A 20,454-nucleotide genomic window follows, 5' to 3' on the forward strand; every position below is an offset into this window, starting at 1 on the left:
CACCACTGCTGCTCTGATACTATCACCTTTTTCATTGTGATAAATAATTAACTTAAAGTGTAATTTGTCCATCATTAATAATAGAGGTAATGTTCTTCACAATGGAGACATAGATATAGACCAGTGGTTCCCAAACGGTGGGTCGGGACCCATTTTATGGTCATGGCTCCATGCATTTTTATGGGTCGAGAGTAAATATCCCTTTATTTAAGAATTAAGAATTTCATAACTAAATAAATACAAATCTAAGAAATGGCATGACTTAGACGAAACATAATAATTAATAAGTTGTGAAAATAAAATTAAAATAAATTAAAAATCTAAAAGCTTGAGAGTGGCTATTTTCAGTGGTTTCTGTCCCAGAGAGACATAACATTTCGAGTGAGGGAAAAAAATTAATAAATTAGTTTTCATTGTGAAACCAATAACGTGTCCACTGTAGCTATTATAGTTTATTATAATGAATGTCTCTGAAAGTGCTTTACAATGGGGACACTCTGACATGATGGCACCAGTAAACACATGGATTATATTTATTTCATGCTTTTTTTATGGAGACTCGGTACAAGGAGGCAAGGAAGCAACCAGGTGCTCAGGAGGTGTGCAGGTATACAACACATAGAAATAGTAAAAAGGTGCTCCCAGAATAGCGTGTGTGCATAGAGCCTGCAGCTGCTATGTCTTGGTGGCAGCTCGACCCATGATGGACTTCTTGGTGTTTCTCTCAGGTTTTAAAAGCATTATATAACACTTTGGCCCAAACAGTGCCAGCAAGAGGCCAAAGCTAGATGCCAAAATAGCAAATACCTCCACCACATCTGCATATTTGCCCGGAGAGCTGATATATGCTGGGATGAAGGCTATCCACACGGCACAGAAGATCAACATGCTGAAGGTGATCAACTTGGCTTCATTGAAGTTATCCGGAAGATTCCTCGCCATGAACGCTAGCAGGAAGCTGACGAGTGCCAGTAAACCGATATAACAGTAAACCGATATAACCTAGTAACACTGCAAAACCAACTGTTGATCCCACCGCACACTCATAGACTATCTTATCACTGTTGTATTCTGTGTTTTTATGAGGAGTCGGTGAGGCAGACACAAGCCAAGCTGTGCAGATTATTGCCTGGATGGAAGTAAGAGTAAGGACTGTTCCTCTCTGCTGTATTGTACCGAAGAACTTCAGGATGTCTGAACTCCCAGGCTTGGAGGCCCTGAACACAGCCAACACCACCATAGTCTTTACCAGGATACACGAGACACACAGCACAAAGCTGATCCCAAACACTGCATGCCTCAGCTGACAAGTCCAGAGTCTTGGGCGACCGATGAACAGAAGTGAGCATGAGAAACATAGTATGAGTGACAACAACAGTTGAAAGCTGAGTTCTGAGTTGTTGGCGCGCACCATGGGCGTGTCTCTGTGATACATGAAGATTCCCAGGACAACGGCACAGATAATTGTGCCTAGCAATGAGATGAATGTCAAGGAGATACCCAGCGGCTCGTGGTAGGAGAGGAACTCCACGCTCTTGGGGACACAGTGGTCACGCTGGGGACTGGACCAGAAGTCGTCTGGACAACTGGTGCACTCTGTAGAGTCTAAGAAAGAAGAGAATGGAATGGACAAGTATCAGCCATAAAGATAACTTACTCGACCTAGCCAAATAATATGAACCTACCAGTCTCATTGCTGATCTCTCCCTCAGAGCAAGGGATGCAGTCAAAGCAGCAGACGGGTTCTCCTTTCCTCCTGGCCAGACGGGTTCCAGGGGAACAGCTCTCACTGCACACTGACCGAAGAGGCTACGGAGGAAAGTAACAATGATCAGTTCCAGTCCAATCTAAATTACATTCACATCATGAGCTCCACATGAGCTATTTTAGAAAGTGACCTTTGTGGATTCAAAGCTCCAGAAGATTCTGTCTTCGTCGAGGATGAGTTCTTCACCTGCGGAGGCTGACTTCTTCACCACACCTACAGTGTGAACCTCTGCGCTTCCATCTGGGAGCCACACCCAGTTCAATATATCATATATTGGTAAAGCATCGCCATTCTCATCAAATGATACTTGATCACCAAATGACGTGGTGAAGTTGACCTTCTCCAGGTAATACGCAAGCTAGAAATGGTGATGAGCAGAATTGTGAAGAGCCAAAAACTTTAACAAGTTACATTGAGAGACAACCCATTCGGACTGTACATTTACTGTCAGGCAATTCATGTTACTTTACTACAAGACAATTAACTGACTATGTCCATTGTCTATGCTTTTACCAGTGTCATATTTACAAAATGCATTCGTATTCTAGAAGTCTGAATCAATATAGAAAGATTAGCAGCAAGTATACTGTTAATCACATCTGTGTTGCTTTCCGCAGCTAATTTTGATTTTAGTTTTAGTCATAGTCTCTTCAAATAGTTTTCATTTAGTTTCAGTCACATTTTAGTCACCTGTGGGTCGCGACCAAGTTATTTTGGGGGGTCCCCAAATTATTTTCAATTTGTTGATATATTTAGTTTTAGTCATCATAGCTTAGTTTTCATTTAGTTTCCATTTCGTTTTTGCCAGTGACAAAAGGTAGTCGACGAACATTTTTCGTCGTAGTTTTAGTAGACGAAAACAACACCGAATCACACCTGCCATGGCTGGACTGTCTGCAACGAGGCACAGCTGTGCCCAGTGAAAGGCCCTCTCCCTGGCACACACTGCAGCATGTCATGGAGGGCGTGGGCCACAGCGTACACAGCCTTGTACACACAGTACTCTGCCCTGAGGTTCGAAACGTCCAGAAGGGCACTCCCTGATGACGCCAGGTCCTCTTGCCCAGTACACACGCTTCCACCAGCATCCGCCCACTCCGACGGTAGGGGTGCAAATTTACACTGAAACGTGTGCTCCCAAAACTTCCGCGCCTGGAGAAACGAAATAAAAGATGTATTAACTCATTCGCCGATATCGCTGCCCTCTAGTGGCTTAATTAAAACTCGGAGAAACGCCACCAATGTAAGTCAGCGGAAAACCGTGTTATTTTGAAGGTCGTTCACCCGGAAACAGAAGACAGGAGGTGTTCAAATCGTCTGCGTAACATGTTATTGAATTCACCCAAAACGTACATTTTGTAACCGCGATCATAAACGCTTTAGTTATGAGCCGCAAATCAAGCTCGTTTTTCAGCTTGGATAACAAATACGAGGATTAAAAAATATATATCACATCATAAGCCCGCTTTTCACTTTTTCCCCCTGCTTACTTCCATCGCACGGCAACCGGAGCAACACAAATGGGTGCAGAACAGTGTTATGAAATGCAATCAATAAATATATTTAAAAAATATGTCAGAAGACGATCTAGGCAGTGAGGAAATAATAATATAATAATTATGAAAGAACAGACATGACTTTGGAAAGTGCTAAATTACAACAACAAAAAATGCCTTACTATTGAATTTTCATGGCTGTTGTCGGGGTCACTTCCAGGATGTATCTTGGACAAGAAGTCCTTGTAACCTGGTAACACTCCACGGCGGACGTCAATGCCCAGCATGCCTCTCAGGTACGGCATGAACTCCGGAGTCTGGAGATTAGCGTCGTTTGTCCAGGCCACGTCGCCTATCCACTGCAGACCTGTGACATTCTGCCTCACCACCTGCAGTGATTGTGAGTTGATATTGTTATTATTAGGCAGCAGTGTTGGGAAGTGTGGGGTGCATCAGGCCTGGGACTGGCCACATAACGCACCAGACATTATGTCCGGTGGGGGGGGGGGGGGGGTAATCAGTAGTGGGCCGGTCTGGGTCAAATGTTAAATTAGTTTGTCTGTTTCAGTGTAGTTGCCTTTTCGGTTGTGTATAATTTATGTTGTTCTGTATAAAAGTGCTGGTATTAAGGAGCTTACATGTATTTCAAGTACCAGCTCAGTGGCCTTGTGGTTAGAGTGTCCGCCCTGAGACTGGGAGGTCGGGGTTCAATACCTGGCCGGGTCATACCAAAGACTCTAAAAATGGGACCCAGTGCCTCCCTGCTTGACACTCAGCATCAAGGGTTGGATTGGGGGTAACTTAAGTCCCTGTGACATACTAGCGTCATGTCCAGGGCGTGTACTTGTACATCAAGCTGCCTCACGCTACAGAAACAGGAGATAGGCTCCTGCCCTATGGGCCTCATGGCTCGGCAAGGCTACTTAATTACTTATGTATTTCAAGTATGTGCCTCAACCAGGAAAGTCAGTAGAGTACCTGCGCTGTGGTTGTGGTGGGCCAGTCTGGGCCCAAAAATGTCAGTGCCGAATTGTTGTCTCAGTCCAAGCCCTGGGGTGCATACGTCGGTTAGACAGTCCGTTAGCCATTAGTCCGACAACACCGTGGCCGGTTGAAACTGACCCGTGGCTCCCGAATTGCATGGCAGGTTAAAACTAACCCTTGGCTATAGGTTTAGGGTTTGGTTTTGGGCATTATAGGGTGTCGGACTAATAATGCCTGCCAGAAATGTACGTCGGAACCAAACGCTGCATGCACCGGTTAAACTGCATCGTTAAACCCGTAATATTCAACAAGCCTATATATAAACCTCCTCTATGAGATCGACCATGTAGTTCCCGTAGGCGAAGGCGATGGCCACGCGAGCTGTGGACGTTTTCATCACGCCGACGATCCTCCGCAGCTCCGCGGGGTCGCTGTCCAGGGCCAGGCCCTCCGAGTAGGCCAGGCAGCCCAGACCGGACCGGGCCAGGTCCGACTGGAAGAGCCGCGCGGCGTTGCCGCCATACTCGTCGTCGATGTACAGAACTCCTACCCAGGTCCACTTGAACCGCGTTATAATCTGCAGCACGGCTTCCACCTGATGAGAATAAGATTGATTATTAGATTAATAATCACGTATTGGTAAAACGTTCCAGCCTGCTTTGCTGCGTTCCGTGATTTGTGACCAAATTTGACTGAGGCGCTGCCATTGGATTTTTTTTTCTTTTTCTTTTTTTCATGTTTGATTGATTGATTGATTGATTGATTGATAATTTTATTAGACAATTTTTGATGCAAAAAGTACAGGGTACAGTCAAGCACAGCATTGGTCCAAAAGGATGGTACCGAAGAAAGACCTTGCGGTCATGTCATATATATGAAAGCAGGGAATCATATAGCTTATTGCATATTGGTTGTTCAGTTTGACCCACTAGTTTTGGAGATAAGGCATATAGAGTAATGCCCTGGACCCTGACTACTTCAAATGGATGTCTTTGTCGAGTATGTGGAACATGAACTACTACCAACAAACACGTCTATTGTCAGTGGAGGTTCACCTGGAATGCATTACTGGGGATCGTTCTGAAGAAGGAAGGGAACTGCTTCCGGTCGCTCAGAAAGGAGCTCAAGGCATGGTAACTGACCTGCGAAAGGAACAAACACATACACGCTGCGACCGCGGCCTGACTCTCTCTGAGCTTCTGGAACCTTTAGAGCCCAGATAGAGCTCTAACTATAGGCCCCATTTACACCGATCCGATTGGTTTAAATGAGTCACATGACTCATTTAAGGCGAGACATGGCAGGTGATGGTCATGATTTTTTTAAGTTTGGGCTATTTTGCTTCCTAAACATGTTTTCTTTCAAACTGAAGCAAATTAAACATTCAAAATACAGATTTAGATGTTTATTTTAGTAGTTTATTTTAGCCAATGACAGCTCGTTTTGCTAGGTGAAAAAACAACCTCTCAATTTTCATGATTGGTTGTTGGTAGCCTACAAAGGAAGTGACCATATTTGGATCAAACCACAGTCAGCTCGAGGTCCAGACCTTTCCAATGATTTCCAAGTCCAAGAATTATGTATAGATCACAGTGATTGATATTTAATGTTACAATGTTATCCAATGTAAAAACATCTTAATATCACACCAAATAATATAGTCCCCTTTTCCATTAAAGGGAAATCTGCTTTATCTTTCAAGAAATATAAGGGGACAAAATAATGTGAAAATAATAATATATTCAAAGATTTGCACAAATTTTCAAAATGTTTCTAAATATTTTCAAAAATATATTTCTTATTTTAGCCATACTATCGTCATGTTTTAAATAAATGGAAAATGCCAATACACACACACACACACACACACACACACACACACACACACACACTTGTCAATGGCGTTTTTAATGTTTGTCTAGACAAGACAAACATTAAACAATAAAGGTCCAGGATGAATCAATCGTGGAACACGGATGCATTGAGCTCTGACCTTATGAGAACGTGGCTCATGCCTCCATTCTAAATCTCCCTGCTCCACTCACATGCTCTGCCTGTACGTAAATACAGTAATATCTGCTCTGCCTTTAAAGCTTAAAAACACAGTCGACATTGTACATCATATCATAATTGTAAATGAGCAAATAACCAACATTAAGTACATCATTTGCTGTCGGGGCAGACACCGTGCATCCATACTCTAACTCGTTGTGCTTTGTGTTTCTTCGTAATTTAGTGCCCTACTTGATCATACTGCAGCGTCACTTCAAACGTATCAAAAGTAGCAGATCTACAAGCGCGAATTGTGGCACGAAGCCAGACGTTTATATAGAGCTTGTAAATCTGCCACCTAATTTTGCTAAATTTGAACTTGAATCCCGAAAAGTAACCGTTTTGAGGTTTTCCGCACCCGACAGAGACGATCGATCTATCAAATGTTAAAAGAAAATCTGAGTATGAAACTTACCAGGGGCACTCTGTACAAACCTAATATCCTAGAGATGGTGATGGACGCTATGGAGGTGGCGTCGCCCACGATGCAGAGCAACGATGAGCCGGCGCAGCTCTCGTCCAGCCGGAAGCGCTCCTCTCTCCCGCTGATGAGCGAGAACGCCGAGCGGAACGCCACGCCCAGCGTGAGGCAGCTGTCGTAGATGCTGTAGCCCAGCGTGACGTTGGGCAGCAGGCCGGGGTTCCTGTTGATCTCGTCGATGGCGAAGGGCATGGTCTGGGCCCAGCGGTACCATCCGATGTGGAAACTATAACACACACGCACATGACACGACGTCACTATATGAGGCATGGTCTGGGCCAAGCGGTACCATCCGATGTGGAAACTATAACACACACGCATGACACGACGTCACTATATGAGGCATGGTCTGGGCCAAGCGGTACCATCCGATGTGGAAACTATAACACACACGCATGACACGACGTCACTATATGAGGCATGGTCTGGGCCCAGCGGTACCATCCGATGTGGAAACTATAACACACACGCACATGACACAACGTCACTATATGAGGCATGGTCTGGGCCCAGCGGTACCATCCGATGTGGAAACTATAGCACACACATGTCACAACGTCGCTATGACCTCCTGTACCTGGTGTTGTTTTCGTCGACTAAAACGAAGACGAAAAATGTCCGTCGACTATACCTTTTTCCACTGACGAAAACTAAATGGAAACTACATGAAAAACTAAGCTATGACGACTAAAACTAAGACTAAATATACTGACGATTTCGTCAACAAATAAATTCTAGACTAAAATGTTAGGAAGGGAAACCCTAAACCTAAACCCTAAACCCTAAACTCATTTCTAATATTATTCTCAGTTAAACAAAATAAAAAGAACTGCCACACCGAGCGGTCGGCATGAGGTCGGCGGGGGAAAAGAGCGAGGGCGAGATGGATAATGGGCGACGGTACCTGTTACAGTCGAAATGCACGGCATCAACTGCTGAATTGCATCGTTACTTTATAGCACCTTTTGTCACATCAACAGTACAGATAAGTATGTAAATCTGTCCCCTAAAGATATACAGTTTGTCACGATGGAGAACTGGAGAGAATATTTGCTTCCATTCGGACAGGCTGAAAATAACTTTTATACTTGGCATTTAACTAGGCCTACCTAAACCCTGTGCAGCATTTATGTCGTGGGAGGAACATGCACCAAACATAGCAGATCTACAAGTTCACAATGCGTCACATCTGCAAGCTCACAATGTGTCACGATGTGACACATTGTGACTTGTGAGCCCGTAGATTTTTCAAGAAGAGACTTTTTACTTTTTATTTTACTAAGCACAGAGGGTCTCAAGTGGTTAAACTGAAATGACATTTGATATTATCAAAGTGTTCTGAGGCACCCCCAGCCAGGACTTGTGTCAAGGCACCCTAGGGTGACACAGTAGCACCCACGCTGAGAAACCCTGCACTGTAACCTTATTGCCTGTGTCAAAATATCGAGCATCAACTAAGCCTATTCCGTATATTCATTAAAACAAGTCCCATGTTCTCCTCAACTATGCCTATCACCGTACCCATATATTCATTAAAACAAGTCCCCTGTTCTCTTCACCTAAGCCTATACTACCGTACCCATAGGGTGACCAGAAGCCCCCCCTTTGCGTGGGACAGTCCCTCATTGCCAAGACTTTTCAGGCCTCCCACAAATTGAGACCCTATATATGCCATGCACATTGTGACTGCCAGGCAGCAGCGGTCAAATGCCCTAATAGCTATAGTCCCCTAGTAGTTGGCTTTGTGTTGTGAAGCTCTCAATTCGTGAAAGATGTGTTTTAAAAAAATGAAAAAATAACATGAGAAATATGCCCCTAGGCTACAGTACCAAGTCGGCCATATTACCACCCACATGACTAGAACAGTGACGTGCAGAGAGTATTACATGAGGCAAGGGCTGAAATCCAGTAAGAGGACACTTTTGGACAAAAAAATTGAAAATAGCAGATCTACAAGCTCAGCTATTTTCTGGGGTGCAACCCAGCAATCTTTAGCTAGTGGAGATGCGGTGTTACGACATGGATTTCTAAACAAATTTGTTCAACACTGTGTTCAAGTTCAGGAAACTACTGGGAAAAAGCAATTCTCCTGAATGCTGCCTTCTGGCATGGCATGGCATGGAAAGGAAAGGATTTGGCATTTGCATTTCTTTCACCATAGTAAATGTGGTCGTATCAAAAATGATAGGAAATATTATAGGCCTATGGTCGAATATCACATCAAGGCATTTACTTAAGAAGTAGCCTGGGGTCCATCTATGCTTTCTATGGCATAGGCAGCTCCCGGCAGGATCCACCGGGGAATCTAGACTCAGCTGCGCGACATGAAACTAATTCATTAGAACTACAGAGGGAGAGAGGAGTGTGTGTGTGTGTGTGTGTGTGTGTGTGTGTGTGTGTGTGTGTGTGTGCGTGTACGTGTGTGCGTCAATTTGGTTGTGTTGTATGTGAGATAGATACCCACCCATAGCATGTGGGCTCGCGTGGCTCGGCGGTGAAGGGCAGCTCAGGGAAGAGGGAGGAGAAGTGGATCGGAAACAAGCCTCCCAGAACCACGTCTCCAGGCTTGTACATTCTGTTGAGGTTCAACTGAGCCTGTAACTCACAGGAGGAGGAAGAGGAGGAGGACGACGCAGAGGAAGACAGAGGAGAGGAGGAATGACAGAACAACATCAAGTATGAAAGCAGGTGCATGTGTCGAGAAGCCCTCATGTCCTCCACTGCCTGTCGCCCACCTTCCCCCAAATAATGTGTCCCGTTGTGGCGCTTTATAGACCGTGCCGTGCCCAGTGCCATCCTCCCCCCCCCCCCCCCCCCCCCCAGCTGTGCCAACGTGTGCCATTATGTAATGTGGGCAGAGCCAGAAGAGTACCCATAGGGGCGAGAAGCCCCTGATTGCAGCCCGCAGATCGGGGCGGGGCTTCTCCTAGGAGGAGTGGGCGGGGTTATGGAGGAGGAGTGGGTGGGGTTTTGAGAGGAGTGGGTGGGGTCACCCCCTATGGTTACACCCAGCCCCTTGAGTGAAGGGTACAATACTTATTACATTATCAATGTTTATAAGTTAAATACCGAAATTAAACTAAAAATAATTACCGGTATGTATAAATTAGCCTATATTTTATTTAAGACATAGTAAAAATCGCTAATCAAAAAATCATAGGCTACTACTGATTAAAATTCTTAGTAATAATGAATGTTTATAGTTTAATATAATATAACAATACCGAAATTATTTATAGGCCTAAATGGTAAATGGTGCATTTATATAGTGCCTTTATCTAAATAAATCTAAATCTATCTAATCTAAATCCTGATATAAAAAGCTTGTTTCATGGTAGGCCTACAATGTCTTATAACAATGGAATCAGCATGATATAACGTAATAATGGAAAATTTCATACAGATGACATCAATAGTCCAATAATAATAATACTAATACTACTACTGCTACTACTACTACTACTACTAATAATAATAAAGTTGTGCAATTGCTATAGTCTGGCAACCAGATTATTGCCCACTCACAATATGTTGCGTATTGAGATAAACACGCGCGCGCACACGCACACGCGCACGCACACACACACACACACACACACAAGCTGTGCCTATTGTAGAGCAGCTGTATATCAAGGTGAGTTACTGTACCAGTGCCAGTGTCTGTTTACTATGACAAATGAAACACTTTAGTCTGTCTGTATACACTATGTACACTAATGTTTTTAATGCGACTGTACTTTTTTTTATTGTGTTGTGTTATGAATACAAGGGACCTCAGACATCTTGGCACCTTTTTTGGGATGACTGGATCCTTGATGAGTACTTTCTAATTCTAATCTTCAATATGATTTAATTTATAGCACTCTGAGAGTCCCTGTGAGTGACAAGTGCAATACAAATAAAATATGAACAACAAATTACCTCTTATAGTGACTTATGTACTCACTGTATAATGGATTTTAATGCATTTTAAGAGTGACTATAAAGCATTATAAAATGATTGCAATGTCTTACAACTATGATATTTAACATAGATAGAAACTGTCATTACACAATGTTTTGTGTTATGAGTGCGTATAGAACTGTGTTATATGCATTTCATGATGCATTTATACTTGGCCTTATAATGATTTATAACACATTGGCTGGATGTACAATTATAGAACGCCTTTATCCAAGGCTCTTTACATAGATTGTGCATTACATTCACCCATTTACACATGAGGAATTAAACTGCAAGGCACTAACGTTTCAGTGTCTTGCTCAAGGACACTTCGACACTAACTCTAGCCCGGGTTTGAACTGGGAACCTTGTGGTTGCCATCTAGCCATCCACGACAACAATGTGTTATAAATCAGTATAAGGCCAAGTATAAATGCATCATGAAATGCATATAACACAGTTCTATACGCACTCATAACACAAAACATTGTGTAATGACAGTTTCTATCTATGTTAAATATCATAGTTGTAAGACATTGCAATCATTTTATAATGCTTTATAGTCACTCTTAAAATGCATTAAAATCCATTATACAGTGAGTACACAAGTCACTATAAGAGGTAATTTGTTGTTCATATTTTATTTGTATTGCACTTGTCACTCACAGGGACTCTCAGAGTGCTATAAATTAAATCATATTGAAGATTAGAATTAGAAGGTACTCATCAAGGATCCAGTCATCCCCAAAAAGGTGCCAAGATGTCTGAGGTCCCTTGTATTCATAACACAACACAATAAAAAAATGTACAGTCGCATTAAAAACATTAGTGTACATAGTGTATACAGACAGACTATAGTGTTTCATTTGTCATAGTAAACAGACACTGGCACTGGTACAGTAACTCACCTTGATATACAGCTGCTCTACAATAGGCACAGCTTGTGTGTGTGTGTGTGTGTGTGTGTGTGTGTGTGTGTGTGTGTGTGTGTGTGTGTGCGCGTGCGTGTGTGCGTGTTTATCTCAATACGCAACATATTGTGAGTGGGCAATAATCTGGTTGCCAGACTATAGCAATTGCACAACTTTATTATTATTATTATTAGTAGTAGTATTAGTATTAGTATTAGTATTAGTATTAGTATTAGTATTATTATTATTGGACTATTGATGTCATCTGTATGAAATTTTCCATTATTACGTTATATCATGCTGATTCCATTGTTATAAGACATTGTAGGCCTACCATGAAACAAGCTTTTTATATCAGGATTTAGATTAGATAGATTTAGATTTATTTAGATAAAGGCACTATATAAATGCACCATTTACCATTTAGGCCTATAAAGAAGACTTTTAATCAGTAGTAGCCTATGATTTTTTGATTAGCGATTTTTACTATGTCTTAAATAAAATATAGGCTAATTTATACATAATTATTTTTAGTTTAATTTCGGTATTTAACTTATAAACATTGATAATGAATAAGTATTGTACCCTTCACTCAAGGGGCTGGGTGTAACCCCACCCACTCCTCTCAAAACCCCACCCACTCCTCCTCCATAACCCCGCCCACTCCTCCTGGGAGAAGCCCCGCCCCGATCTGCGGGCTGCATTCAGGGGTACATGATAGGGGCAGGGCACGGCATAGCATTAAAGGACCACTTCGCCACTTTTCAATGTATCTTCACTAGAATTTCGCCGCACACTACTGAGTTTTTAAACTCAGTAGTGTGCCCTGCACACAGCGCACACTCGCAATTGCAGCTGGAGGGCGACGCGACACACACACACACACACACACACACACACACCAACGATGCACGGGCGTGCAAACGATTAAGCACGCACAGGCAAATGTTTGGAGAAGCTGACATGCACACACACACCGGGCGATGTATGGATAAATCAGTGAGATTTGGGAAAAGCACAGAAAGAACCAACGATGCACGGGCGTGCAAACGATTAAGCACGCACAGGCAAATGTTTGGAGAAGCTGAGAAGCACACGCATGCAACATGCTGGCGTTTGGCGTGTATTGAGAAAGTGCGGTGCGTTTTCTTCGTGGCATGATGCAAGAGGATTGTTACAGGATTCTATAGGTCACCAGTTTTGGTGTGACACACACGGCTTCCACATTTAGCTTCATACTGGGTGAAAGTGTCCTTCCAAAAATGATTTTTTTCGCTCGAAATTCTTATTCACAATGACATTGAGTTGAGGTGTTTGTGTTTTTAGGGTAATTGTTGCATAAGCGCTATGTCGCACTCGAGTCCCGTGACCCGGGCCATCTCCCTCCCCTCCCCTGTGTCTGAAGCAGCTAGCATGGAAGCTATATGGATTATGGAACCTTTCCCTCCGATTGCACACAACCATGCCGTTATCCACGCGTCCATCCGATAGCCCTCCAGGAAGGGCAGAATCCATTTTGACCGCTTTTAATGTAAATGTCCCATCCACTGAGCAAAAGCGATATAAGCGCCTTATTCATTCATTCGATTCATTTGGGTGTGGGGCTGTGCAGTGCTGTGGGCTTTCTGACGGAGCTGCTGCTGCTGACGCTGTTCGAGTCGCTCTCTATGGAGAAGTATAGAGTAGGCGTGGCACAGCATTAGAAGGGCACAGCAAATTCACGACATTGAGGGGTAGAAACCATCCCGGTCGCGTGGTTCATCTAACGCGTGTGTCACTGTGAAGGACTACATCGTGTGTTTCTGTGGTAATCAACTCACGTTAGGTCTGCGCAGCGTGTGTGTGTGCGTGTGTGTGTGTGTGTGTGTGTGTGTGAAATCCACGCCAAAGCGATCGTTAAAACTACTGGCCAAAATGTCATACAAAACACAACACCTAAAATCGGAATGTTATTGTGACCTATTGAGCACAAACAGACCATCATGATTTGCTTGCTGGACCTATAATTAATTTATTTGCATTAAATTTCCACTCGCCCATCTAAATAAAAAGCAAGATGGCCGATTGTGAGACTGTGAAAAGTAGTGTGGGGGCGGGCCTGGTGGGCCTATGAGAACACAGAGCAGTGTTGCCAGGTTTGCGAATTGTAAGCGAGTTGTATAGTGTGTGTAAGTAGCGTGGTTAATAGGCCTTGTTTCTGGCCCTGTTGGCCTTGTTTCTGGCCCTGTTGGGGCAACAGCATATGTCCACCAGTTATGCTCACACGTTTTGACGCTTCTGATTGGTTCCCAACTTCACAATTGTAATAATAGATATACTATAAACTTGACCCTGTAAAAAAAAAAAAAAAAATCACCTAGTGATATTTGTCAGGTGAAAGAGTCTGTCTCCATTGTGTTGCGGTGGTTTCGTTTTCATGAGCTTTCACCTGACAAAGAAGATGAGAAAAATACTTTCTGAAGATTCTGAAACAATGTCCCATGGCCGTTTAGGACTGACTCAGGTTTTCTGAAATCCAGCGGAACGGTAGAACGGACTCTATACGTGCTATTCTTAAATGGATAACCTCAGTGAACTATATGCCTAAACGGTTAAACCTGCCCTGACTTTTTTTGCCCGGGTTTAGTGCATCATCACATGGGGACACAGAGGGGCTGGTGACCAGGGGAGTTCGCAGAACTGCCACAATGCAACAGTTACCCCCAACAGTTTCATACTAATTCGCTATAGAAATTCATCATTTCTGAATGCCATATTTAGCCAGTACGAGCACAAATGTCCCGTTTACTGCTATGGCGGCATCCATCTTTGTTGTGAAAAGGGAACAAATCTCTTGCAATGTCCCGCACCATATTTGCATACTGGGCCATGGTTGGTTAGAGCCTGGTTCCAGACGAATCTGGTTGGTCCTCCACTATTTCGGGGTCCGTGAAGTCCTCCCACAATTGAGCGACACCAGACTCAATCTGCCTGGGGCAATATGCATTGCAAACTAGAAAAAGTGCCCCTTGGGGCACAGGTCTCCACCAGACCAGGTCAGGATGTGGCCTCCTGTTGGCGCTATAATAGGCCAATGTGAAAAGGGTGCCATTTATTCTTAAGCCTTAATTAATTATAATTTGAGGCATTTTATTCCAAAAATGTGTTTAGCAAAAATACACCTGTTGGTGGCGCTATAACAGGCCAATGTGAAAAGTGTGTTAGGAAAGTGTGTTAAAGATTTCACGTAAATTGCACGCTGCGTTCATGATTTGAGGCTTTTTATTCAAAACAGGCTAATCCTGCAAACTTTGAAAGACAATGTTAGTACCGGTAATATAAAAAAATGTGTCGTCCTTCTGGTGGCGCTATAAAAGCTAGATGTGCTAAATGCAGGTCAAAGGTTTGTCCTTGGCCTCTAGGGAGCGTGCACGCAAGTTATAGGTAATAAATGTGAAAAGCTGCCTCATGGTGGCGCTATAACAGGCCGTTATGAAAAAATTGGGGCAGAGGTTCATCTTTGGCAACCAGGGTGTTTGTGTGTGTGCGTGCACTCAAAGTTTGGCATCGACCGAGTTAGCGGTGCCGGAGATTAGCTGGTAACAGACGGACGGAGTGCAAAACATACTCTCCCCATGCCTTCAGCTGGTGGAGACAATAAGGCCGATTGAAGGCTGGATATGCGAGGCTAGCGTAGCCCTATACATTGCGGTGCAGTGTGCGTATAGAACTACATCGGGGTGCAGTGTGCGCATAGAACTACATTAGGGTGCAGTGGGATGCACTCCCAATCTTCTGCTGTAGTCTGAAAACCCACCTCTTCAGACTCCATCTTAGCCCGTAGGCCTTTGCCCTAGCCTCTACGACCATAGTTAGTTAGTTACTTTATTGACACAAATGTATAAAACATTGGGTCCAAACAATAATTAAAAAAAACATGAATCAAAAACATTAAAATATACAATACACAATAGAGAATCCCTTTACAACAGGAGCTTTCTATTGCTCCATACAGGCGTAAAAGTACTTAGTCCCTTTCCACCACTGTAAACGCGCGACGGAGCGTACCTCGATCATGCGTGTAATGCCGTTGATATTGTGCGGTTGCCACCGATGAGACGTCGTCCTCCCCTGGCGTGCCAATTTACAACTTCCCGTGACTATACAGGCTCACGAGTCATAGTCTCCAAGCGATTCAGACTGATGCAATCTAACAGCTTTCACTGCTAAAAAGAGGTGGAACATTTTGATAATAATGACCCGATGACGTGTTCTGCCCCGGTGGCCAGGAGGGGGGAGACATTATTTTCTCCCTTCGAGGGCCCGGCCTCAAAGGACCTTATAGGACCTGACCCGGCCACGGCTTCCCGCGCCGGTAATTTGTTTTGTCACATACACAGAGCTATGTGTGAGGAAGGCCATGTGCAGAATCCACCAATCCACCATCTCTTTGAACTCCTGCCATCTGGTAGTACAACCACCGTGTCTCTCCTCTCCGGAATAATCCTTATACTTTATTGCAATACTGTCAAAAGGAGTCCGTGTTGCAGAACTGGTGATTTAATAAACAAAATAATAATTCAGCCAGGGTTCTAATTCTGTATCCAATCTCCGTAGTGAACCAACAAAGTAAATATCTCTCTTCCTCTCAATAATGCGACCGCTTCCCTGCACACCAGAACAGAAAGTAAACACAAGATGTCCCATAATACTCCTCGTCCCAGCCTCAGCCCGCCAACAAAGTTAAAGGAACAATCCCCCTGTATATACGTACCTTAGGGTTACAGTAAGAGGTTCAAGACCTTACGAAGAGGAAGCACCAGCAGCGCGGGCGTCGGTCCGACCAACACTTTATTCCACCAAACCCTGCATCAGGACACTGAATGCTTGCCATATACAGCCCCCCATGAAGGCCAACATCCTGAGAGATGAATAGTAGAGATGTTCCGATCATGCTTTTCTTGCTACGCATCTGATTCCGATCATTTGATGTTGAGCATCTGCCAATTCCCGATCCGATATTTATATTTTTATATTTTATATACACTTATACTTGTACAATATACAAAATCACAGACAATATCCAGTCTAATCTCATGATATGGATATACTATAGGGACATGTTGTTGCGGAGCATTTGCCTATATAAAGTAGGCCCACACACAGTGGTGTCATTGCTGTACATTGGTATCTGGAATGTACAGTATAATGCTGTTGCTGCAGGGTGAACTATATGGGTGTAGCATATAGTATAATGGATGTTTTATAGGCTGCTCGCCCCAAATTCACCGGTAACGCCACCGGCCTATTTCCGATTACCCAATCCGATCGGGACAACCCTAGTAACGTGTCCGGCCCATTAATGTAGCTTTTAGCGTAGGTTCAGTAAGGAAGATCCAAACCATTCCATAATAGTCTACGTCATTTCCGTTCCCGCGCTGTCAAAGCTCGTTCATTCACAAAACCAAGCGCGAGCACTTTTCGCATTCTTTAAAATGCCTCAAGTCTCAGTCTAACCTGTCATTCTCCTTTCAGCCAGCGACCAACCCTGCACCTCCATCCCCAGCTCCACCTTGCTAAAATCCTGGAGCCGAAGGGGAAGTGGGCCTTGCATCTGCTCTACCACCATCAGCGTCTATAGACTCCATGGGGGGACGGTTCTCTCCCTATCAATTTTATGCCTGCTAAAATGCTCATGGAGTCTACTCGCCAAAGCAATCTTTTGCAATAAACATTTTTGTTATTTTGCCCCGCTCCAATGCTGCCAAAAGATTCCTTTCTAATAAACATTGTTATATCATATTGGTGTGATCTCTCCTTTATTGAACTAACCTTATCGCAAACCTTAACCATAACCGCACGTGGAAGCCACGGGGTGAGTCTAAACCGGCCACGTATTCGGTCTAACGGCATGCAGGACTAATGGGCAAGTCCCCAGATGACCACCATGCAGACCCTACTGCTTCAGTGCTTTCATAATACAAGAATTGAAGAATAGTTGTCAATGTATAGCTCTGGTGAGATATTGCTACATTACATGGCATGCAGTGCACAAGATTATTTTTGATATCGAAGGACTATAGTTCACCCCACCAAGCCTTGAATTCATGGAGATTTCTTTAGATTTTGTCAAATTCCTAAGCCGACCGGCGGAATCTATTATTACTATCGAATTATTGGCTCAGGATTCGGAATGTGACCAAAATGAACACACGTCTTCAAGAATTCAAGGCTCCGTGGGCTGTGTGATAAATGAATTCAAGGCTCCGTGGGGTGTGTCATAAATTAATTCAAGGCTTTGTGGCGTGTGTAATAAATTAATTCAAGGCTTCGTGGGGTGTATAATAAATCAATTTAAGGCTTCGTGGGGTGTGTAATAAATGAATTCAAGGCTTCATGGGGTGTGTAATTGACAGAAAAAACTTCTCCATTAATGTATGTCGTGCCCTGCCCCCCTTAGAGGTACGTAATGTAAACTGCAAACGTCTGTCTGCCCAGGTGGCCGTTATGAACGATTACATAATGACAGGAAGTTGGCACGGGCGGCGGGGGGTGGGGGTTGGGGGGGGTCACAGCACCGTTTATAAAACTTAGCAACTGTTCAGGAGGATTTAGAAAACGGGGGTGTTAGACAGAGAAGGAGGAGGAGGAGGAGAGTCATGATGAGGTCTTCTCTAGACACACAGCACCCGCTTCCATACCTGTACCTGTACTTGATATCGTTCTCTTCCTTCTCTCCTATGTCTTGCTCACCTCCCTCCTCCTCCTCCTCCTCCTCCTCCTCTTCTTCCTGTGAGCTACAGGCTCGCTTGAACCTCAACAGGATCCACAAGGACGGAGACTTCATTCTGGGAGGCTTGTTCGAGATGCACCTCTCCTCCGTGTTCCCCGCGCTGTCTTTCACCTCCCGGCAGCAGGACCCCATTTGCTATGAGTGAGTATTTATAGGTTTAGGTTTATTTATTTAGCATGTAGTAGGCTACAATAAATAGACAATAACATATCAAAGAACAAAAATACAATGCAAGGAAGAAAGCCAGAAGGCTTATTTTGAATCCTTTCCTATAGGAAGAGGTCATTGGTTTAAAAGATTAAAAGTTCATAAAGAACAGTACATAAGTCTACAAGTTGGCAAAGGGGGGCAGCTGTGCAGTAAAGAAATAAAAACACAGACTGCACAAAAAACAGAAATAAACAATACAACAACAAACACACAAAAGAAAATATAACGCATCAAGGTATAAGCAAATGCAACAGCAAGCAAGAGAACAGGGACATTGTTTTTTTTTTTTTTTTTTTTTTATGTGTTGTTGTACCATAAGATTATTTGGTGTTTATTGTTTTACAAGGATCCATATCTCTGCTGTCGGGAAGAAAACACCAAACTCCAAAATGTTCATTTTCCATGCAGAAAATGAAAAATATGCATTTTCCAGGAAATGAAGAAAAACACACATGAAAGGTGAAAACAATGATGATTTAACGTTTGTCGCTATGTAATGACGATATGGGACCCTGACGAAGGCTTGTAGCCGAAACGTGTTGGTCCTCACATTTATTTATGATCTTTGCCATGCCATAAAATAAAAGCTATTTTTCACTTCACTGGAACAGAGTGCCCCCTTTTTTATCTTCATGTTTGAACCCTCACCAACGACCACCTGCATCCATTTCACACACAAAGGACCACGGCAGAGCTTCCTTCCTCTATTTAACTGAAATGCAGCTCAAAGTGCTTTAGAGAGCAATGGAGAAAGAGAGAAAAGAAAAGCAACGCATAAAACAATAAAAAATAATAGCATTAATGCAATACAGTGAGGACATGAATAACAAAAGAAATTCAAAGATCAATTCAAAACAAGAGTGTAGAGGTCTTGAGCTGTGCTTTAAAAGTGTCTACAGAGGCTGCCTGTCGAAGGTACAGTGGGATTTTGTTCCACGTCGTCGGCCCGTAGAAGTAAAAAGCTGCTTCACCGTGTTTTTTAGTTGCCCTTTTTTTAGGCAAAGCGAGTGGAAGACCTTAGTGGGGCGGTTTGGGACATATTTAGGCAGGCAGTGAAGGTGCGAGACCATTGAGAGCTTTATAAACAAGTAAAATAATTTTAAAATCAATCCTAAAAACAACCGGAAGCTTATATATATTTAACATATATTGCATATTGAGAGGGGGAGTTAGTTCCTTTAGCAGACAGTTTGAGGGCCCAAGGGTTTCATCGGTTCAATATTTGTTTTAACCAACACACAGACATAAAGGATGTCCAATGGCACTGATTTATGATGAAAAAAAGTATCAACATCCTAAAAAAAAAAGTTCAATGTTTCCTCCCTGACAGCAACGATTATGCAAGGTTACTGTGGCATAGGGATGGGACGGTAACCGTTTATCTAAGCATTAATAATAATTAATCGTATTGTGGCGATGATAATTTATCGCGAAATTGTCCTTCGTCATACAATTGGCTTTTGTTGAGCTGCAAATTCAGTATACCACTTAAATTCTCTGCACGTGTACCGGTACAAAAACATTTAGCACACTCTACATTCTACAAGCTGATGTGAGCTTGTTTAGCTCGAACATTCTCAAGTTGTTAATATTTCTGAGTCTGAAGCATATTTTGATCACCGCGATAATATAGTTCATCACAAATATATTTATTTTCATCATTAGGACTGGGACTTTAACTGATAAATTAAAATGAATTATTTACGGAAACAATGATAAAAAAGTGAAAAAATAACTAGTATTCTAATCGCGCTTAGTTTTTGCACCACAGAACCTTTCTCACTGGACGGATTTTCAGGCGTACCGATCATACTGGTGCACACAATGGGAGAATAAG

General features: G+C 43.2%; 2 protein-coding genes across 2 annotated transcripts in view; one reads left to right on the top strand and one right to left on the bottom strand.

Annotated features, from left to right (window-relative positions):
* LOC308313869 (extracellular calcium-sensing receptor-like) overlaps window positions 1-20,454 on the top strand; it is a gene marked incomplete at its 3' end in the record, with an annotated part of 196,766 nt that overhangs the window by 168,872 nt on the left and 7,440 nt on the right. The gene's annotated exons all lie outside the window — the stretch shown is intronic.
* On the bottom strand, window positions 676-18,539 carry LOC308313810 (extracellular calcium-sensing receptor-like; the record flags this gene model as incomplete). Its single annotated transcript, XM_080761138.1, is given in 10 exon segments — window positions 676-984; window positions 986-1,605; window positions 1,686-1,809; window positions 1,899-2,126; window positions 2,645-2,920; window positions 3,447-3,653; window positions 4,574-4,843; window positions 5,304-5,390; window positions 6,716-7,007; window positions 18,322-18,539. Coding segments are annotated over 10 exon segments (2,631 nt in total).

This window comes from Protomyctophum bolini, assembly GCF_963924005.1.
Source record: "Protomyctophum bolini genome assembly, chromosome: 4".
NCBI classification, from domain to species: Eukaryota; Metazoa; Chordata; class Actinopteri; order Myctophiformes; family Myctophidae; genus Protomyctophum; species Protomyctophum bolini.